At 50.2% G+C, this 22833-nt stretch overlaps 1 protein-coding gene and 1 long non-coding RNA gene across 6 annotated transcripts; both read right to left on the reverse strand.

Annotated features, from left to right (window-relative positions):
- Positions 1-595: 595 nt before the first annotated feature.
- On the reverse strand, positions 596-21632 carry STIP1 (stress induced phosphoprotein 1). Of its 5 annotated transcripts, none has more exons than XM_077962532.1 (14): positions 20949-21632; positions 13869-14078; positions 12808-12949; positions 12519-12660; positions 10710-10878; positions 9146-9272; positions 8950-9052; positions 8283-8403; positions 5928-6024; positions 5669-5793; positions 2221-2257; positions 1905-2008; positions 1513-1685; positions 596-1080 (listed from the first exon to the last, which is right to left on the reverse strand). In XM_077962532.1, exons 1-14 carry the CDS (start codon positions 21078-21080, stop codon positions 1008-1010), a joined length of 1755 nt encoding a protein of 584 aa, XP_077818658.1. In that variant the 5' UTR covers positions 21081-21632; the 3' UTR covers positions 596-1007. The 5 variants fall into 5 exon arrangements, 3 of the variants coding, with proteins under 3 accessions (XP_077818658.1, XP_077818659.1, XP_014969401.3); XM_077962533.1 differs by lacking the exon at positions 20949-21632 and adding an exon at positions 20654-20753 and having other exon boundaries at positions 12808-12877; XM_015113915.3 differs by lacking the exon at positions 20949-21632 and adding an exon at positions 20654-20753.
- On the reverse strand, positions 14505-15828 carry LOC144334154 (uncharacterized). The gene is made up of 2 exons (XR_013403653.1): positions 15461-15828; positions 14505-15272 (listed from the first exon to the last, which is right to left on the reverse strand). It is a non-coding gene; the product is annotated as an uncharacterized LOC144334154 (long non-coding RNA).
- Positions 21633-22833: the final 1201 nt, after the last annotated feature.

A 22833-nucleotide genomic window follows, 5' to 3' on the forward strand; every position in this document is an offset into this window, starting at 1 on the left:
AACCTGGGAGGCGGAGCTTGCAGTGAGCCGAGATCGCGCCACTGCACTCCAGCCTGGGTGACACAGCGCGAGACTCCGTCTCAAAAAAAAAATAAAATAAGAATCGCTTGAACCCAGGAGGTGGAGGTTGCAGTGAGCTGAGATCGCACCACTACACTCCGGCCTGAGACTCAAACAACAAAACAACAAAACAAAAACAATCCATGACCCAACTCCTAAATCTAACAGCAACTGACAGTATAGCTGCCCTTCCCCCACAGAGGTCACACTGAAATTCTGTTCTCTGGATCTAGCCAGTTTCTAACTTTGGGACTATAATGTGGAGAACTAACAACACCGGGGACACCACAAAGCTTATCCGAACCTCTCATTAGTACCACTTGGGGTGGGGAAGCCTCCAGATGTCCTTCCAGCCACTGAGCAACAGCGCCACCTAGCAACCCTCTCAGCAAAGCCATGGAGCTGTGCCAAGCCACCTGACTCCTCCTAAGCCCACCCCGAAGAGAAGAGCAAGATCAGATTCCAGGAGCAGCCCCTGCAAGACAAACTCTTGGTTAAAAAAAAAAAAAAAAACACTCAAGGCCAAAGCAACATATAACCACGCCCAACTGGCTTGTTTTATTGGAGAAGGGGACGCGGAATAAACAACGTGAGACAGCTGGGACCTGAGGCTGGAAGAACCCCCTCCCCTCCCCATACATGCCCACTGCCCCAAATAAAAAATAACCAACTATGGGAGAGCAGCCGAGACAGCAACTGGGGGCAGGGGAAGGAGATACGGAACTCGAGGGCAGCGGTGGAGAGACCATGCGTGTGCTGGGAGGGCCCAGAGGCAGCGGTGGCACAAACAGCGCAGGTACGAGTCTCTGTGTCTTCCCCGGGGTTATGTATAAATATAGAGAGATGAGGCCTTCTCTCCCCTGCTCTCCCTTCCGCTCCGTGCTGCTCGCCGCGGTCCCAGCTCCTCTTTCCACATGAGGGCGAAGGGAAGGGGGATGAACAAGTCATCACCGAATTGCAATCAGACCCACATCCATCAGCTTCTGGATCTTCTGTGCTATTACAGGATTCTTTAAGTGTCTACAGAGGAAGAGGCAGTTATTTGAAATGAGACAACCTTTAAAATCTTACTTCCTCTCAGAGCAAGCCCCAATTCAACCCCCTCTACAGAAGGCCCCGGCAAGGAGGGGTCCTGGCGAGGCCTGGGGCGCAGAGCTGCGGAGGCCTGCTCCACTTCGCAGAACTTGCCAGTCCTACTCCAAGCCCACGACACAGTTTCCAGCTAAGACCTTTCTCCCAGCTAAATGGGCCTTTCCAAATGACTGCTCAAGCTATCATGACAAACAAGGAAGGCCCTTCCAGCTCTCCACCCACTACCAATCTCCTCAAGTTTAGGAGAATGACAGAATTCCTCTTCCTCCCATACCGAGCACACCCCTCCCAGCTGTGTGCACTCATCTGCCTGCTTTTGTTCTCCATTTCCAGCAAGGCCACCTCTTTGACTCTACGTACTCGCTGAGTGCCTGGGGGTCCTTCTGCATCTGTTCCAGGATAAGGCGCATGGCTGGGTCACTCATGATCTGCTGCACCTCGGGGTCGGCCATGGCTCGTCGCTTCACATCTTCGGGGCTGTCATGCCGGTTGTACTGCGCCATCATACAGCGTTGGTAGCCGTCTGCCGCCTCCTGCAGTCCAGAAGAGACAAAGGGGAAGAGTGTTGGCACCACCCAGCTCACTACTTCAGCAGGTCCAAGATAACAGAGGTAACTGACAAGGGAAGACAGAGCAAGTAAGAGAGAAACGGAGAAATGGAGGTGACAGGGAAGAAATCAGGGACTGAACGTGGAAAAGACCCAACAGAGAAAGAGGCAGGGGGAGCCCTGGAGCCCCAGAAGCAGCCCCACCTTACAGCTGGAGTCCAGGTCTAGCGCCTTCTGGTACACATCCATGGCTTTGGTGTAGTCCTTCATCGCTTCCAGGGCAGCAGCTTTCCGTGTATAACCCTTGACTACAGACAGGAGAGGTGGTGCGTCATCCAAACGCAGCGCCCAAGGCTGCTCCTTGCACCTCTTCACCTGCACATCAACACTGTTCACACCTGCTGATGCTGGATCCTAAATGCTACAGGTCCCAAGGACACACAGGTAGACAAAGGGCTTGCCCTTTCCTTCTCTAATCTTTTGGCTAGAGACAGGGGACGGGCAGCAGAAAGGTACTTACTGAAGGTCGGCTCCAGCTGGATACATTCCTCACAGTCCTAGAATGAAGCAGCAGAAAGAAATTAGGCTCATTCCCTTGGACAAGCTCACTACAGGCAGCTCAAGCATGTGAACTTCCAACGAACACCTCACCCAGCACCACACAGAGGTGATGACACCAGAAAAGACAACTCCAGATGATGGATCATCCCATAAAAGACAAACTGCCCGGACTCTGCAAGAGGCTGATGCTATGAAAAACACATAGTGGGGGACAATTCCAGTTTGAGAAACTGAAGAGTACATGACAGCTAGACCAAATGCATGGGCCTTGGTACTGAGAGCTTTGGAATCCAAAACCACTGCTGATTAAAAAACAAAACAACGCCAGGCGCGGTGGCTCACGCCTGTAATCCCAGCACTTTGGGAGGCTGAGGTGGGTGGATCACCTGAGGTCAGGAGTTCAAGACCAGCCTGGCCAACATGGTGAAACTCCGTCTCTACTTTAAAAAAAAAAAAAAAAAAAAAAAAACAAACAAAAAAAAAAACCAGGTGCAGTGGCTCATGCCTGTAATTCCAGCACTTTGGGAGGCTGAGGCGGGTGGATCACCTGAGGTCAGGAGTTCAAGACCAGCCTGACCAACATGGAGAAACCCTGTCTCTACTAAAAATACAAAATTAGCTGGGCGTGGTGGCACATGCCTATAATCCCAGCTACTAGGGAGGCTGAGGCAGAAGAATTGCTTGAACCTGGGAGGCAGAGGCTACAGTGAGCTGAGATCGTGCCATTGCACTCCAGCCTGGGCAACAAGAGTGAAACTCCATCTCAAAAAAAAAAAAAAAAAAAAAAAATTGCTGTGCTGGTGGCTGCACCTGTAATAATCCCAGCTACTTGGGAGGCTGAGGCAGGAGAATCGCTTGAACGTGGGAGGCGGAGGTTGCAGTCAGCCAAGATCATGCCATTGCACTCCAGCCTGGGCAACAAGAAAGAAACTCTGTCTCAAAATAAAATAAAATAAAATAAAATAAATTTAAAAACCCCAAGTTTTAAAACATATTTTTGGAGAAGTAGGCAAGTCTGAGTATGGATGGACAGACGGCAGATGGCATCAGGCCTTGGTCTGGTGAGGCTGCGTGAGCTGACAGTGCTGCACTGGACAGGGAGTCTTTTCAGGCAATGCGTGCACAAGACTTGGATGTCTCATTCTAAGTGCCAAATGTATACAATTTCCTTTTGCAAACAGTTCAGCAAAAAAGGTGAGCATTTAATTGTCAGATAAAGGTTGAAGATACACCAGATATTCACTATGTATTCTTCTTTTTGAAACATCTTCAAAGTAGGAAATCATGAGGAAGAGAACATTATGCAGTACACTGAGCTCACCTGGGAATAATTCCAACCCTTCCACCAAGAAGCTGGGACAGCAGCAGAAACCCCATTCATTCTTTCTCCACGCTCTCATGATTGGGAAAGCACTGCCCACCTCCGAGGTGACTGACAACCCGCTATTCTTTGCCTCACAAATCAATATGCTTTTGACATGACTCTTGTACAATCCTACTAGTAGAAATGATGTCTCTAGGCCCAGACACAGACCCAGAAGACAGTGGCACAAAATATAAAAACCTACACAAACCCAGGTATGGCTGTTTCTAGACGGGTCACACTTTGTCACCTTCCCACAACATGGTCCAGGTTTGTCAGCTAGAGAACAGTCAAAAAAACACTGCTGAAAGAGGCAGGGTGGTTGATACTCAAGAGAATGATGGGAACTCCATTCAGTGTCAAACAATCGTATTTGACCAAACTTGATATGACTGAGAACAGCAGACCTACCTAGCTGAGCAAAACAGAAAAGCAAGGAAGGATGGCACAGCCGCTGAGACACATGGTGGCTCCTCAAAAATTAAACGTAGGCCGCGCGCAGTGGCTCATGCCTGTAATCCCAGCACTTTGGGAGTCCAAGGCAGGAGGATTGCTTGAGCCCAGGAGTTTGAGAGCAGCCTGGAAAAACATGGTGAAACACTGTCTCTATAAAAAAAAGACAAAAATTGGCCGTGCGTGGTGGCTCACGCCTGTAATCCCAGCACTTTGGGAGGCCAAGGAGGGTGGATCACGAGGTCAGGAGATCGAGACCATCCTGGCTAACATGGTGAAACTCCATCTCTACTAAAAAATAGTGAGCCGAGGCCGGGCGCGGTGGCTCAAGCCTGTAATCCCAGCACTTTGGGAGGCCGAGACGGGCGGATCACGAGGTCAGGAGATCGAGACCATCCTGGCTAACACAGTGAAACCCCGTCTCTACTAAAAAAATACAAAAAACTAGCCAGGCGAGGTGGCGGGCGCCTGTAGTCCCAGCTACTCGGGAGGCTGAGGCAGGAGAATGGCGTAAACCCGGGAGGCGGAGCTTGCAGTGAGCCGAGATCCGGCCACTGCGCTCCAGCCTGGGCGACAGAGCAAGACTCTGTCTCAAAAAAAAAAAAAAAAAATAGTGAGCCTAGATTGCGCCACTGCGCTCCAGCCTGGGTGACAGAGCGAGACTCCCTCTCAAAAAAAAAAAAAAAAAAAAAAAATTAGCAGGGTACAGTGGTGCACACCTGTAGTCCCAGCTACTCAGGAGGCTGAGGTGGGAGGATGGCTTAAGTTGGGGAAGCAGAGGTTGCAGTGAGCTGAGATCGTGCCACTGCACTCCAGCCACCCTGGGCGACAGAGGCAGACCTTGTCTTAAAAAAAAAAGGGGGGGGGGCCCAGGCACAGTGGTTCACGCTTGTAATCCTAGCACTTTGGGAGGCTGAGGCAAGTGGATCACCTGAGGTCAGGAATTCAAGGCCAGCCTGGCCAACACGGTAAAACCTCGTCTCCACTAAAATACAAAAAATTAGCCGGGCATGATGGCGGGTGCCTGTAATCCCAGCTACTTGGCAAGATGAGATGGGAGAATTGCTTGAACCCAGGAGATGGTGGCAGTGAGCCAAGATCGTGCCACGGCACTCCAGCCTGGGCAGCTGAGTGAGACTCTGTCTCAAACAAACAAACAAACAAACAAAGTAAACATAGACACCACAAGGCCCAGCAATTCCACTTCTTAAAAATGGTTAAAAAGGCAAAAACAAAGAAAAAAGAGGAAGGATACAGGGGTGAAAGGACCCGCCTTCCAATGTACTGCCAACCAGTAATAACTCCATGGGCCAGGACCAGTTAGATACAGGTCCCATATTTTACACACACACACACACACCACTATAAATCTAGGCAACACAGCAAGACCCCAACTCTACAAAAAAATTAAAAATGAAGCAGGATGTGGTGGTATGTGCCTGTGGTCCTAGCTCCTCAGGAGGCCGAGGCAGGACAGAGTGAGACACTGTCTCAAACATCATCATCAACCCATGTTGATGAAAACACAGAGAGAAAACCCACTCCTCACATGCAGGCTTACAGTAATGGCCGCCCCCACAGGTCTCCTCACCTTGAGTGCCAGCTGGAACTCCAGGAGTTTGGTGTAGCAGGCAGCTCGATTGCTGTATAATTTGGCATCTTTCGGGTTCCTTTTGATGGCTTCTGTATAATGCTTCATGGCCTGAGGATAGTCCCCTGGGGAAGAAAAACAAAGTCTATCTTTTAAAAAGCAAAAGGCCCCCACATATAGCCGGCCATATTACCCCACAGCCTGGCATGGGAGGCACATGCAGCACCGCTCCCCCCGATCCCCAAGCTGCAGGCAGCACCTTTCTGAAAACACTCGTTGCCTTTGTTCTTCTCCTCCAAAGCCAGGTCGGGGTTTATGTAGGCCAGCCGCTCTTGCTCCTTCAGGATTTTCTCTGCCTACAAAACATAATTATTGGAATAGTAATTTAAACACTCATAATCATCTAAATATTAGGATTTTAATTTTCAGAGTATTGCTGACAAGCTTTTTTTTGAGACGGAGTCTCGCTCTGTCACCCAGGCTGGAGTGCAGTGGCGCGATCTCGGCTCACTGCAAGCTCCGCCTCCCGGTCATGCCATTCTCCTGCCTCAGCCTCCTGAGTAGCTGGGACTACAGGCGCCCACCACCACACCCAGCTAGTTTTTTTTTTTTTTTTTTTGTATTTTTTTTAGTAGAGACGGGGCTTCACCGTGTTAGCAAGGATGGTCTCGATCTCCTGACCTTGTGTTCCGCCCGCCTTGGCCTCCCAAAGTGCTGGGATCACAGGCGTGAGCTATTGCTATGGTCCTTGCTATTGCTGGCAAGTTTTTAAAAGAAATTTACAGTTTTGTTTTTTTTTTTGAGACGGAGTCTCGCTCTGTCTCCCAGGCTGCACTGCAGTGGTGCGATCTCAGCTCACTGCAAGTTCTGCCTCCCAGGTTCACGCCATTCTTCTGCCTCAGCCTCCTGAGTGCCTAGGATTACAGGTGCCTGCCACCATGCAAGGCTAATATTTTGTATTTTTAGTAGAGACAGTGTTTCACTGTGTTAGCCAGGATGGTCTCTATCTCCTGACCTCATCATCCACCCGCCTAGGCCTCCCAAAGTGCTGGGATTACCATAAAAGAGAATGAATGGCACTGACACAACACTGGTACAAGAATAAGCCCTGTATGAAAAGGATGCACACCTCACTAGCACAATTCATTCTCTCACCAATCCTTTTGTAAATATAAAGTCACACCCTACATAATTTATGACAATTGGCCTGATTCACATCATTTTATCATTTTTGTTGTATAAAATAGTCAAAGTGTTATGTTACAAGAACTATTAACACTCTTTTTTTTTTTTGAGACAGAGTCTTGCTCTGTTGCCCAGGCTGGAGTGCAGTGGCCGGATCTCAGCTCACTGCAAGCTCCGCCTCCCGGGTTTACGCCATTCTCCTGCCTCAGCCTCCCGAGTAGCTGGGACTACGCACTCGGCCACTATAAACACTCTTAATGCACAGGCCCTCAATATTGACACATTTAGGGTTGAAATCTTGACCAATACAAAAAACTGCAAAAAATAAAACAAAACAAAACCAAAAACCAGATCACTTCCTATATGTTGTCACTGTTAAATGAGAGAAAAAGAATCATGTAAGATGACCAAAGCCACTACCTAAAAAAATGTCAGGTTCAGCCAGGCATAGTGGCATACGCCTGTTAATTCCAGCACTTTGGGAGGCTGAGGAGGGCGGATCACTAGAGTTCAGGAGTTCAAGACCAACCTGGGCAACACAGTGAGACCCCCTTCTCTACAAATAATAAAAAAATTAGCTGGATGTGGCCAGGCGCAGTGGCCTGTAATCCCAGTACTTCGGTAGGTCGAGGTGGATGGATCATGAGGTCAGGAATTTTGAGACCAGCCTGGCCAATATAGTGAAACTCCATCTCTATTAAAAATACAAAAATTGGCCGGGCGCGGTGGCTCAAGCCTGTAATCCCAGCACTTTGGGAGGCCGAGATGGGCGGATCACGAGGTCAGGAGATCGAGACCATCCTGGCTAACACAGTGAAACCCCGTCTCTACTAAAAAAAGAATACAAAAAACTAGCCCGGCGAGGTGGCAGGCGCCTGTAGTCCCAGCTACTCGGGAGGCTGAGGCAGGAGAATGGCGTGAACCCGGGAGGCGGAGCTTGCAGTGAGCCCAGATCGCGCCACTGCACTCCAGCCTGGGCGACAGAGCGAGACTCTGCCTCAAAAAAAAAAAAAAAAAACCCCCAAAATTAGCTGGACGTAGTGGTGCGCACCTGTAGTCTTAGCTACTCGGGAGGCTGAGGCAGAACTGCTTGAACCTGGGAGGCTGAGGTTGCAGTGAACAGAGACCGTGCCACTGCACTCCAGGCTGGGTGACAAAAATAAAAAATAAAAAATTAGCTGGATGTAGTGGCACACGCCTCTAATCCTAGCTACTCAGGAGGCTGAGGTGGGAAGATCAATGAAGCCCAGGAGATTGAGGGTGCAGTGAGCCATGACTATGCCACTGTACTTCAGCCTAGGCAAAAGAGTGAGACCTTATCTCAAAAAAAAAAAAAAAAAGGTCGAGTTCGTTGTTAAATAAAACAGTAAGAAACAATGGCTCAATTATTAGGAAAACAAGAAAAGACCCCTATTCCTTTCCTACCCACCTGCTGACATTTCTTGAGCACATCTGGGGTTCGGTGCTCTGCTAGAGACTTGTTATAGAAATGGATGGCATCCTTGTACTTTTCTTCTTTGAAGTATGAGTTGCCAATTCGAGCATACGCTCTGAAAAAGAGAGACAGACAAGGACTGCTTAGGACAAACAGATAAGGTCAGCTCCTGCAGAAAAACACACCTGCAACTAGAAAGACCCGCATCACTGCCTTCAACACTTTTTGTCTTGTCTGCGGTGACCTTCTTGCCAGCCCCCTTTTTTTTTTGGAGACAGAGTCTCGCTCTGACACCCAGGCTGGAGTGGTGGTGCGATCTCAGCTCACTGCAAACTTTGCTTCCCAGGTTCACACCATTCTCCTGCCTCAGCCTCCTGAGTAGCTGGGACTACCGGCGCCCGCCACCATGCCCAGCTAATTTTTTGTATTTTTAGTAGAGACGGGGTTTCACTGTGGTCTCCATCTCCTAACCTTATGATCCGCCCGCCTCGGCCTCCTAAAGTGCTGGAATTACAGGCTTGAGTCACCGCGCCCGGCCTGCCAGCCCTTTCTTAACACAGCAGATTCTATGGCCAGCAGCCCTCCTCCCCATGCAGAGAAACTTAAGTCTTGGACAGCAAACCCTCCACGCTATCAAGGTATTCTGGAAGGTCGAGCCTACTTGGCAATCTGTCGATAGTCTTCTCGGTTTTCTCTCCCCACGTCAATGGCCTTCTCACAAAGCTCCCGGCACTTATTGTAGTCACCCTTTTCGAAGTACACCGCTGCCAGGCAGGATGGTGAAGAAGGAACAGTCAGTCCTTGCTTCTTCCCTCAGATACCCAATAATTCCCTTGCCCCTTGTTTCTGGGCCTCACCTGCTTGATTGGTAATGTAAGTCATGTTGGTGGGGTCCAGCTCCTTGGCTTTGTCGTAATGCTTCAAGGCTGTGTCAAAGTCTTTCTTCTTGTAGGCATCATTCCCCAGCTCTTTTTCTTTCAGTGCCTAGATGAGGTTTAGAAGTGAGTGCTGAGCAAATCTAACTCAGGTGACAAAGACAGCAAGAATCTATGATCTGTCACAAGTTCTGAAATACAGCTAACATGTATAGAACTCTAGCAAGTTCTCCTGAAGGCCTCTTCATCAATCAGCTATAGACAATACAATCAAGTATCAGCCATTAGAATGAAAACTAACTTCATCTTTGCTTGCTCTGAAACTCCCCCTTTTCCACCTACTCTCCTGGATCTTTGTCAGGAAGCAGAGCGCTTCTTTAGGGGAGAGGAAATGCCTTCAACTTGAAGCAACCATTGAGGACAGCAGAGTTTTGGACCAGGCTTTATTCTGAGAGGCTGCAGCAGATCTGGTGTCGGTCCTGTGGCTGCCTCAGGGTCTTAGTTGTCAGGGAATCATAGCAGAGGGTGTGGTGAGAGGATGAGAAGGGGCTGAGTGGCACGAGTCTTCGGCAAAACTCGCTACCGCCCACAGTGGAGGGCCTTTTTCCAGCTGAGACACCCTAAACAACCAACGCTTACCCATTTCAAGGTGCTAAATTTGGCAACAATCTGCTGTTCCAGTTACAAGGAGGGAAATGAAATCGTTGAGGCACATGCCTCCTGCTCCAAAAGAGTGCTGCTTAGCGGACGCTCCCAACTGCATACCATGTCCAGCCAGGAAGCAAAGGTCTAAGGATTGATGTGGACAACATTCTTCTGGATCATGACAAGGATGTGAATTACTCCCAACTTTCTGGTCTTGCTCTGACCAACATTCACACTGGCAGCAATGAAGCTACCGTTGCGTCCACGGGAAGGGCAACTCCCGCTGCTCACTCTTGGCTACACATCACTCCTAGGAATTCTCTTGTGAAGCTCATCTTTTTTTTTTTTTTTTGAGATGGAGTCTCGCTCTGTCGCCCAGGCTGGAGTGCAGTGACAAGATCTCGGCTCACTGCAACCTTGGCCTCCCAAGTTCAAGTGATTCTTCTGTCCACCATGACACATGGCTAATTTTTCTATTTTTAGTGGAGATGAGGTTTCACCATGTTGGCCAGGCTGATCTTGAACTCCTGACCTTAGGTTATCTACCCACCTTGGCCTCCAAAAGTGCTGAGATAACAGGCATGAGCCACTGTGCCTGACCTGAAGCTGATCTTTTAACATGCTGACCATTCTAATGAATAATAGTCATAAGCTTAGCACATACTAAAGCACTCAAAATAGTTACAGCTGGGCACAGTGGCTTGTGACTACAATCCTAGCTGAAGCAGGAGAATCGCTTGAGGCTAGGAGTTCAAGACCAACCTGGGAAACACAGCGAGACTCCATCCCTAAAAAAAACCATAATAATCATGGTCATTCAAGGTCGACAGATGTTCCCATTCAACATAAAGATTTCTAGTTGTCTATAAATGAGTGACAGTGAGGAGAGAAAAAACAAGACCTGCTTCTTATTCTCTGGAAGATCTTCTTCCATTGGCTCTGGCTTGGTCTCCTTTTTGGGAGGGGGTGGTGGGGGAGGTGTTGCAACCTCTTCCTCCTCATCCATACTGCCCAGATCGACCCCAAGGAGGACACTGAGAGTGGTCATGATCCGGGGATCTTGTAGTTTCCTAGTATTGATTTAAAAAAAGAAAGAAAAATTGCAATTACTTCTCCCCACAGTCTTTTAACTCCCACTATGAAAGTCAGATTCCTGTGTTTAGAAGCTCCTCACCCATCAAAAGATGGCTAGATTTTGCATCACTCATGAGATACAATTGAGGAATGCTCAAACTGTCAAAACACCATCTAAAATAGAGTCAACAAAAATAAATAAAATGAGGTCACAGATAGCCGGGCACGGTGGCTCACACCTGTAATACCAGCACTTTGGGAGGCTGAGGCAGGCAGACCACTTGAGGTCAGGAGTTTGAGACTGGCCTGGCCAAGATGGTAAAACCTGTCGCTACTACTAAACATACAAAAATTAGCCAGGTGTGGTGGTGTACACCTGTAATCCCAGCTACTCAGGAGGCTGACGCAGGAGAATCTCTTGAACCCAGGAGGTGGATGTTGCAGTGAACCGAGATTACACCACTGCACTCCAGCCTAGGTGACAGAGCGAGACTTCCATCTCGAAAAAATAAAATAAATAAATAAAATAAAATAAAATCAAGTCACAGAGGTCAAGTTTATTCCTCAAGGTTGGCAGATACACAGAGGAATAAGTTGTTTTAGGTATACTTCCGTAGCTGATCTCAGGAGCCAGAGGATTGAGATAGAGATGGATACCAGCACAAGATTTAGACACATTTTTTTTTTTTTTTTTTGAGAGGGAGTCTCGCTCTGTCACCCAGGCTGGAGTGCGGTGACGCGATCTCGGCTCACTGCAAGCTCCGCCTCCCGGGTTCACGCCATTCTCCTGCCTCAGCCTCCGGAGTAGCTGGGACTACAGGCACCCACCACCTCGCCCGGCTAGTTTTTTGTATTTTTTAGTAGAGATGGGGTTTCACCGTGTTAGCCAGGATGGTCTTGATCTCCTGACCTCGTGATCCGCCCGTCTCGGCCTCCCAAAGTGCTGGGATTACAGGCTTGAGCCACCGCGCCCGGCCGATTTAGACACATCTTTTTTTTTTTTTTTTTTTTTTTTTGAGACGGAGTCTTGCTCTGTCGCCCAGGCTGGAGTGCAGTGGCGCAATCTCGGCTCACTGCAAGCTCCGCCTCCCGGGTTCACGCCATTCTCCTGCCTCAGCCTCCCGAGTAGCTGGGACTACAGGTGCCCGCCCCTGCGCCCGGCTAATTTTTTCTATTTTTAGTAGAGACGGGGTTTCACCATGGTCTCGATCTCCTGACCTTGTGATCCGCCCACCTCGGCCTCCCAAAGTGCTGGGATTACAGGCGTGAGCCACCACGCCCGGCCTAGACACATCTTTACACATGAACTTCAAGCTTGTTTCCACCCTGATCTACCAACAGAGACAGGAGGGCCTTAGTAGATGGAAAGGATGGGGTTGACACTAGATCAGAGTTCTAGGATAGCAGGCAAGAGATGTATATAGATGACAAGGAACATTCTAGATTACTGTGATATATGCTCCCCTGACCCTTTCTATAATTACAAATAAACGACCACCCGCTACTGCTCTGCAGAGAATAAGCAAAGGCAGAAACTGCAGTTTAAGGCAGGGAACCCTCTGCTGTGACGCTACAGGAAGAAAAAGCATAACATTCCTCCTGATTTCCAGAACCTCAATGAGCTGCGTCCACTTACGTGCCCAGGTCGGAGGGCTTGTTTCGCAGCTGCTCTATCAGCTCTCGGTAGGTAGGATCACTGAGTAGTGTCCTTGTCCTGGGATCACTCTCCAACTTCTGATACAGATTGGGCATGTTGAAAGGGTTCATGAATTTTCTCTCTGTCCGAGTAAAGGAAAGCACATCACCATGAAACGAGTTCACTAGAATTACTGTGTCCCATACCCTAACAGACTGACATTTCTCAGGGGGAAGACTCAAAATTAATCCCATTAATAAGAAGAAAGAAAACTGTGCATAGTACCTACCTGCCAACCTGGCCTCCATATTCTGTAAACCTTCTTTCAGTTGAGGGTTATTTGCCTCGTGTTTTAAGCCCTCCTCATAGGTTCGCTTAGCTTCTTCAAATCGGTTTAAGAACTCTAGAGCTGCTGCCTTTCGTGAATAGCCCTTAAACCACCAAAGAAAGACACAAAATAAAGAACACCCAGAGGTAAATCCAGAAGATGAACTCCAAAAAGAACAATTCTACTTTTAATGTGGGAAAAAAAATGAGTATTCGCACAAAGGCCAAAGAGCAAAAAGGAGAGGAGTAGGCTACAAGACCAAGGCTGCTACTTTAAGGATCCATCCAAATAGCAGAGGCACATCCGCCCCACCCCATTCACCTCTGATCAACTGTGGTCAGTTTCTTTAGCAGCATTGTTTTTCCTTATTTATTTTTTTAGTAAAGACAGGGACTCCTTATGTTGCCCAGGCTGGTCTCAAACCCTTGGGCTCCAGTAATCCTCATGCCTCAACCTCCCAAAGTGCTGGGATTACAGGTGTGAGCTACTGCACCTGGCCTCTTCCTCCTCCTCCTTTTTTTTTTTAGACAGGGTCTTGCTCTGTCACCTGGGCTGGAGTGCAGTGGCACGATCTCAGCTCACTGCAATATACGCCTGCCAGGCTCAGGTGCTCTTCCTCCCTTAGCCTCCTGAGTAGATGGGAATACAAGCACATGCCACCATGCCTGGCTAATTTTTTTTGCATTTTTAGTACAGACAGGGTTTCTCCATGTTGGCCAGGCTGGTCTTGAACTCCTGACCTCAAGTGATCCGTCCACCTCAGCCTCCCAGAGTGTTGGGATTACAGCATGTGCCACCGCGCCTAGCCCCAGCCTCTTCCTTCTTAGTACCAAAAATAAAGGCTGTATTACAACTAATAGCTATCTTAGATTTGATGAAAAATGCCGTTTCTGAGGAGGATACTCAAACAGGGAGGTGGGTAGGTAACTATCAGTCTATCAGGACAGGTGAGCCTCAGGCCACCAAATGGCATTTCTGGAAAGGTCAGAAGGGCCTCTCTCCCTCCACTGCCCACAGCTGACCTTGCCCCAGTCAGGCTTTAGGTCGACAGTTTTGCAGCCATCCTCGTAAGCCTTCTGGTAGTCTCCTTTCTTGGCATAGGCAGCAGAACGGTTGCTGTACAGCACGTGGTTGTGGGGATCCAGCTTAATGGCTTCAGAGTAGCACTGTAAGGCATCGTCGATGTTGCCCGCGCTCAGGGCCTTGTTGCCTTTCTCTTTCAGCTCATTGACCTGAGGGGAAAGGAGCACACAGCTTCTCTATGATCAGCCCATTTAATCACAAGCTTTTAAGATAACACTCATTCTTTTCCGGAGTTACCAACAAATAAATGGGTGACTTTACAGATCAGAAAAGAGAAAAGAAGTTCATTTATTTAATTTCCCACACTTTCCGTAGGGAGCCAGCAAAGAAAAAATAAGCAGGGGCAAAGAGCCCAGGATGCACTCCACGGCAGCCCTCATGTGACGAACGAGGGCTCTGCCACTCTTCCGGTCTCTACATGGAGCTCACGAAGCCACTCCAGGACGTATCACAGGCTCCTTTCATGGAAAAGTCAAGTCATCTGTCACAGATTTCCAAAGCATCCAAATGATAAATGGAGCACAGGCCTAGTCACCCCTCACAGGAAGAAGGTGGGCGGAGTGGCACTGATCCATGCTCCAGTGACCCAAAGGCTGTGGGATGGCAGCGGAGGCTTCTCTTTCTTGGGAGCAGCAAGATGCCTGCCTATGGCATGGTTGCCATCTCCTCCCATCAGAGAAGAACTAGTCTCCATTTCCTGGTGTGACAACATGTCACCACATGATAGATAAATGTTCATTAATGGGTAACAGTCAAGCTGGCCCCCCAAATTGATTCCTGCCATTCTTAAATATTACTGCATTACAAAGCGGATGGAGGATAAAGAAATGCTACTGTGGTTTAAACCTCTCCATTCTCAAACATTTAGAGTGCAAGAAGTAGGGATACAGCAGGGTTTGGTTTTGTTTTGTTTTTCGAGACGGAGTCTCACTCTGTCGCCCAGGCTGGAGTACAGTGGTGCCATCTCGGCTCACTGCAACCTCTGCCTCCCAGGTTCAAGTGGTTCTCCTGTCTCAGCCTCCCAAGTAGCTGGGACTACAGGTGCCCCCCCCGATGCCCGGCTGATTTTTGTAATTTTAGCAGAGACAGGGTTTCACCATATTGGTCAGGCTGGTCTTAAACTCCTGACCTCAGGTGATCCATCCGCCTCAGCCTCCCAAAGTGTTGGGATTACAGGCGTGAGCCACTGCGCCCGGTGGGATACAGCAGTTTGAAAAAGTGAAGCACCTCTGCCTGGCCGCCCCACTGTCGGAGAAGTAAGAAGCCCCTCTGCCCGGCTGCCTGACTGGGAAGAGAGGAGCGCCTCTGCCTGCCCGCCTCTGTCTTGGAAATGAGGGGCACCTCTGCCTGCCCGCCTCTGTCTTGGAAATGAGGGGCACCTCTGCCTGCCCGCCTCTGTCTTGGAAATGAGGGGCACCTCTGCCTGCCCGCCTCTGTCTTGGAAATGAGGGGCACCTCTGCCTGCCCGCCTCTGTCTTGGAAATGAGGGGCACCTCTGCCTGCCCGCCTCTGTCTTGGAAATGAGGGGCACCTCTGCCTGCCCGCCTCTGTCTTGGAAATGAGGGGCACCTCTGCCTGCCCGCCTCTGTCTTGGAAATGAGGGGCACCTCTGCCTGGCCGCCTCTGTCTTGGAAATGAGGGGCACCTCTGCCTGGCCGCTGCACTGTCTGGAAAGTGAGGAGTTCCTCGGCCCAGCCCCTGCATGGTCTGGGAAGTGAGGAGCGTCTCTGCCCGCCCATCCCACTGTCTGAGAAGTGAGGAGTGCCTCTGCTGGGCTGCTGTGCAACCCTCCAAGTGTGAAGTGACAGCCTTGTGTGTGATCTTTCTGCCCTCCCCAAGTTTGCATTAGACATTAAAGTTTACTTTTTAATAAAAAAAAAAAAAAAAAAGAAAAAAAGTGAGGCAGGCCTTGGCCCTGTCTTAACAGGGTCCTCACTAAAGGGTTTCTCCTCACTGAGCTGCCCCACAAAAGGCCAGGCGCCCCACAGCAGCCTACCTGAGGGCAGGCAGCCCCTCGAGAAGCTCCTTCATTTATTCATTTTATTATTATTTTTTGAGACAGAGTCTTGCTCTGTCCCCAGACTGGAGTGCAGTGGCACGATCTCGGCTTACTGCAACCTCTGCCTCCCGGGTTCAAGCGATTCTCCTGCCTCAGCCTCCCGAGTAGCTGGGATTACAGGCTCCCGCCACCACGCCTGGCTAATTTTTGTATTTTTAGTAGAGATGGGGTTTCACCATGTTGGCCAGGCTGGTCTCGAACTCCTGACCTCATAATCCGCCCATCTCAGCCTCCCAAAGTACTGGGATTACAGGCGTGAGCCACCGCGCCCGGCCATATATATACATATCTATGTATTTTTTAAAGACAGTATCTCACTTTGTCACCCAGCCTGGAGTGCAGTGGCATGATCACAGCTGGCTGTAACCTTCAACTCCTGGACTCAAGCAATCCTCCTGACTCAGCCTTTTTTCTTTCTTTCGTTCTTTTTTTTTTGAGATGGAGTTCCACTCTGGTTGCCCAGGCTAGAGTGCAATAGTGCGATCTCACCTCACCACAACCTCTGCCTCCCAGGTTCAAGCGAGTCTCCTGCCTCAGCCTCCTGAGTAGCTGGGATTACAGGCATGCACCACCACCACCATCCATCTAATTTTGTATTTTTAGTAGAGACAGGGTTTCTCCATGTTGGTCAGGCTGGTCTTGAACTCCTGGCCTCAGGTGATCTGCCCGCCTTGGCCTCCCAAAGTGCTGGGATTACACGTGTGAGCCACTGCGCCCGACCAACTCAGCCTTTTAAGTAGCTGGGACTACAGGTGTATGTCACTACGCCTGGCTAAATGTTTTTCTCTTTCTGTGGTAGAGATGGTGTCTCTCCATATTGCCCAGGCTTGTATCAAACTCTTGGCCTAAAGCAACCCTCCTGCCTCAGTCTCCCAAAGGTGAGCCATCACACCAGACCAAAATATACCTTTAAGAGGTAAACGTGCTGTGAGATAGTTATGTCACCCAAGTTACTAACTCATTCTATGTATTATCCACTCACGACCCAGTAAATTGATGCAAGAAATAATTTTGTTAAGAGAAATGATTTTAGGCTGTAATCTCAGCACTTTGAGAAGCCAAGGCGGGTGGATCATCTGAGGTCAGCAGTTCGAGACCAGCCTGGCCAACATGGTGAAATCCCGTCTCTACTAAAAATACAAAAATTAGCCCGATGTGGTGGTGCATGCCTGCAGTCTCAGCTACCCAGCAGTCTGAGGCAGAAGAATCACCTGAACCTGGGAGTCGGAGGTTGCAGTGAGCCGAGATGGCGCCACTGCATTCTTACCTGGGGGACAGAGTGAGACTCTATCTGGGGGGGGGGAAAAAAAAGAAAGAAATGATTTTGGAATCCTGAAATAGATCAGGAACTTCCATCAGTCAGAGACATTACAGAGGCACAGGCAGAAGGAACCTGCCAAATTAAGCAAACAAGGGATAAAAAATCCTAGAGCCCAAGATGGAGGGCAGAAGACAAAGAGTTAACAAAACTCAAGTGGTGTCAAGAGGCAGCTGGTGAAGTTCTTGCGTATGCTTTAAAAAAGCATTTTTCAAACAGAGTACTGATCAACAGTGGGTCAGGAAATCAATTTTGTAGGTCATGACCAGCATTTTAAGAGACCAAGTGGGACAAAAAATACCAGCACACAGGGCACATAACAGTAAATACTGTTTTGCTGAATGTGTTACATGGCTGTATGCCTGTGTTGGGTTAAATGTAAGAAGTATATCATTGCAGGATTTATTTGAAAGGCCCCTATTGAAAAAAAAGACAAGCTTGAACATTCAAAATCTGTCCAACTTGTTTTTTTTCTGGAGACAGAGTCTCACTGTCATCCAGGCTGGAGGGCAGTGGAGCAATGTTGGCCCGCTGCAACCTCCACCAGCCGGCTTCAAGCAATTGTCCTGCCTCAGCCTCCCACGTAGCTGGGACCACAGGTGCACGCCTCGATGCTCACCTAATTTTTTTTTTTTTTTTTTTTTGAGAGAGAGTCTTGCTCTGTCACCCAGGCTGGAGTGCAGTGGCACAATCTCAGCTCACTGCAAGGTCCGCCTCCTGGGTTTAAGCGATTCTCCTGCCTCAGCCTCCCAAGTAGCTGGGACTACAGGAGTATGCCACCACGCCCAGCTAATTTTTGTATTTTTAATAGAGACACGGTTTCACCATATTGGCCAGGCTGGTTTCGAACTCCTGACCTCATGATCCACCCGCCTTGGCCTCCCAAAGTGCTGCGATTACAGGCGTGAGCCACCGCCCCCGGGGCGATTTTTTATTTTTTATTTTTTTTAAATTTTTACTACAGATGGGGTTTCACAATGCTGGACAGGTTGGTCTCAACCTGACCTCATGATCCACCCACCTCCGCCTCCCAAAGTGCTGGGATTATAAGTGTGAGCCACCGCACCCAGACCAACTTGAGTATTTTCTAAACTGAAATACAAACCTCACAGTTGAAAATGAAAACAAAGTCTTGTTTATTTTCAGGAATGGCTTCCAGATGGTGGGCTCAAACACACCTGGGGTTAAATGCCAGGTCATCTGTACAGTCGCCATGTCAGTTTGCTGTCCTAAGTCAAATATTCATTCACCATCTATCTACCTGCACATACACTTCTACCATGGGTGGTGGTGATTTAAAAACAAACATTTTAAGACCAGGCAAAGTGACTCACGCTTGTAATCCTAGTGCTCATGCAGTGGGAGGCCAAGGCTGAAGGATAGCTTGAGCCTAGAAATTCGAGACCAGCCTGGGAAACATAGCAAAACCTCTGTCTCTACAAAAAATTTAAAAATTAGCCAGTTGTGGTGGCGTGTGGTTAGCTACTCAGGAGGCTGAGGCAGGAGGATCGCTTGAGGCCAGGAATTTGATGCTGCAGTGAGCTATGATCCCACCAGTGCACTTCAGCCTGGGCCACAGAACCAGACCCTGTCTCTAAAAAATAAATAATAAATTTGGTAACAGCAGAAAGAGGTCCTTTCTCTTTTTTTCAAGACGGAGTCTCACTCTGTCGCCCAGACTAGAGTGTGGTGGCACAATCACAGCTCACTGCAACCTACGCCTCCAGGGGTGAAGCGATTCCCCTGCCTCAGCCTCCCCAGTAGCTGGGATTATTGGCATGCGCCACCATGCCCCGCTAATTTTTGTACGTTTATTACAGAGGGGGTTTCACCATGTTGGCCAGGCTGGTCTCGAACTCCTGACCTCTGGTGATTCGCCCGCTTTGGCTTCCCAAAGTGCTGGGGATTATACGTGCGAGCTACTGCACCCAGCCGAGATCCTTTCTTAAAAGTAAAAGAGCAATGTCTTATTCCAGAAAATTTTTCCTCACCTATAATACAGCCCATTTAATCCTAGATACAACTGAAGCATTATATGGGCACAAAAAGTTTATTAACTTCATTTCCACTCTTTTTAATACAGCAAGGAAGCTAGAGCTTTGCCTAAAGCAGCAACTGCTACAAGAGACCAAAGGCTCAGCTCTGTAACTCCACCAAAAAAAGGGTGGTAGTCACTAGTCCATCGAGATGTCTTACTTAAGGGGAGCGTGTGGGCAATCTTAGTTTTATGGATCTGAAGTAAGAACCAAATACCAGGTATAGTTTCAGAACTGTCACCCCGAAGTGTTATGGGCCCGGAGCGACGAGGGTAGTACTCTCGAGCAGATGATTTCTCAGATGTTGGTAGAGGTTTCTCGGAGGTTGTTTTGTTCTTTTTCTTCCGATGAATCATTATAGCTCAATGACAGCTTCCAATGGAACAAAATCTCTAGGCCTTTCACAACCACAAGCTACTGAGGACATAACCAAGTCACTGAAAGGAAGCAGCAGCCGCTTCAAACTCTGCCCCCCAAATGCTCAACAGAGGCCCATAACTTCTAGCGGTTAATCTCTGCAAATTGTCTACAACCGCCCCAGTGTAGCTAGAAATCCACCTTTCGGAAGTGTCGGTCCTCGGTCACTCGACAATCACACACACGCATACAAAAAGAGGGGGAGGGGCCGCAATACATTTGTAAACCACTGTCAGAGATGGAATTCGTTCCAAGGACTTTTGCGGCACCCTTCCCTTTACTGCATCAGCTACACTCGGTCTGTAGCTCCTCAAATCCCCGCTCAACGCTCTCCCACCCTCACATTCTCAGATGCAGAAGAGTAAGATTTGCCCCAACTGGATCTCAGGCTGCTAAGACCCAGTGTATTCCCGTCCCCGCTCCCTGGATCCGTCCAAGTTCCTCGTGGCTAAGTCCGAGCGGTTTCTCCGTCGGCTGTCTCAGATCTCCCGGAGCGCTACCTCGCGGGTGCCGACCCCGGCCCCTGGCCTAACTCCACCCCGCCCTCTGCGGCCCGCACCCTCCCCAGCATAGCCTGCAGCAGCCCCTTCGGGACGCCTTCAGGGCCCGGTCGCGGCCCCTCTTCCCGCCGCCGGCCGGACTCACCCAAGCTGTGGCCTCCTCCCGGCCCTCTTCGCCCAACCAAGGGGCGATGGGCGCTCCCCGCGGCCGGCCTCTACAGATCCCGCTCCCGCCCGCCGCCCGCGGCCCTCGCCTCCCCGCCGCCGCCCCGTCCGGCTCCAGCACCCAGCTCCGGTCGCCCAGATCTGGCACCCGCCCCGCCCCCTACCGCGGGCCTGGCCTCCGCCGGTCCCCGAGCGGTCTCGGGGCCTCAGCCCGCCCCTCCCCCTTCACCTGCTCCATAGCGCAGCGCGGCCCGGAACCCCGTTGAATCGAATCCGTCCGCTCCGCGATCCCAACCGCACGCGCCGCCTTCTGGAACCTACTAGAAGCTGCCGGGACCCCGGCTCCCGCCCCTTCCTCGCCTGCTCACTGGTCGAGTACTTCTAGGGGGCTGTCTGTGCTGTTCTACTACTGGCTTGAGGTCCAGCCCATCATCTCCACTTCCCTCTCATTGGACAGCGGGGAGTGATTCCCTCAACCCTGCCTCCCCCGCACCTCAGGATTGGACGCCGCTCTATAAACCCACCCATCTCAGGCTGCACGAACGGAGGGAGGAGCGGACTTCTGCGACACAGATTGGTCTTTTGCTCTGCCAATCGTAGCAGCGCTGGCCGCGCCCATTGGTTCCGTTCGTTCTGGAAATTTCCACCTCTCCCATTGGGCTGCCGGACTCCAAGTCGGAACCGCCTTCAGAATGAGAGCGATTCCAATTGGGCGGAGGGTTGCCAACCCTTTGCGCTGATTGGTTTAAATCGCTGCCTTTCAAAAGGCCCGGTTTCGCCCCGCCCGTGGCATATGGCAGTCCCGGCCGTAGTCCGGTACTGTAGCCGTGTCTCCGGCGGCTGCGGTGCCTGTGGGTTACTTTCCATCTGGATCCCTAGTGCCGCGAGTTCCAGGCGGTCCCCGGGATCGCCAGCGGCACAGGGCCCCAGCCTTTCGCCCACGCATCGAGATGGAGGTCCTAGCCGGTCGCGCTGCGTGGTCCTCGACCGCCAGTTGCGCGCGTTGTTCAGCGCTGCGGCCTCGGCCTGGCCCTCCTGCATTCTGGCTGTTAGGTTCCAGAAATGCCACGTGACCGCGAGGGCGCTTGGGCTTGGGCTGGACAGGCAGGGGATCTCATCGCGGCGGGTGCGGCTGTTCTGCTGGGCGTCCTCAGTGGAACCGCACACCCTCTCTGAGTCGTTTGGTCCTGTAGGGCCGAGGGGAATTCGTGCGGTGTTTAGCACGCGGAAAGTACTTAGCGAAAGGGAGCTGTCCCCCAGCCCTCGTGAGTCCGATGTAAAGGAGTGAAAGAGACGAAGAGCTGAATCAGGTAGTTAACCGCCTATGAGCTGGCTAGCTGTGGCCTGGTAGAGCCTTAAATCCCAGCCCCAGAAGTCAGAGTCAGGGCAGGCACCCCAAAGCGTGGAAGAGATGCACCTGCGGAGTGAAAATGCTGCTATTGCTTCTAGAGTCAGCTGTGGTTCCTGGAACAAAGGAGCCGCATGACTCGGGTCTGGCAATGGTCTTGGGCTCTGCAGTGTCCTCATCCTTCCCCCTCTCTGGGTAATGCCATCTTCCCAGGGTTTAAAGTGTGTCCTCTCTGCCAATAGCTTGTCTCCACAGCCTCATCTTTAATCCCACCTGCCCCACCCATTTTGGACACTGCAGCCAAGTTGCTGCAGACCTGCAAACCTGGTAATCCCTCACTTGAAAGTGCTGAAGGCTTTAGGGTGGGGTTCAGGGCCTGTGTAATCCAACCGCCTGCTTTTTTTTTTTTTTTTTTTTTTTTTTTTTTTTTTTGAGACAGAGTTGAGCCTCACTGTCTCCAGGCTGAAGTGCAGTGGCGCCATCACAGCTCCCTGCAGCCTGGACCTCCTGAGCTCAAGCCATCCTCCCACCTCAGCCTCTCAAGTACCTGGGGTTACAGGCAGGCACCACTACGCCTAGCTAATTTTTCTATTTTTTTGTATAGACGGATTTCTTCGTGTTGTCCAGGCTAGTCTTAAACTCCTGCTCTGTCTCTCAGGCTAGAGTGCAGTGGGGCGATCTCGGCTCCCTGCAACCTCTGCCTCCCCGGTTCAAGCAATTATCCTGCCTCAGTCTCCCAAGTAGCTAGGATTACATGTGTGCGCTACCACGCCCGGCTAATTTTTTAATTTTTAGTAGAGACGGGGTTTCCCCATGTTGACCAGGCTGGTCTCAGACTCCTGACCTCAAGTGATCCTCCCGCCTCGGCCTCCCAAAGTGCTGGGTTTACAGACCCAGCACTTCGCCCTGCGGTTTTGCATTTTCAATAGTGAGGCATGGTGAGAAAAGACTTAAAGAAAGCAAGGGAGTGAGATCCTTGGAAATGTGGGGGAGAACTTTGCAGGCCCATGGAACAGCCAGTGCAAAGGCCCTGGGATGGGAGCTGCCTCGGGGTAGCCAGG

This window comes from Macaca mulatta, chromosome 14, assembly GCF_049350105.2.
Source record: "Macaca mulatta isolate MMU2019108-1 chromosome 14, T2T-MMU8v2.0, whole genome shotgun sequence".
Taxonomy (NCBI): domain Eukaryota; kingdom Metazoa; phylum Chordata; class Mammalia; order Primates; family Cercopithecidae; genus Macaca; species Macaca mulatta.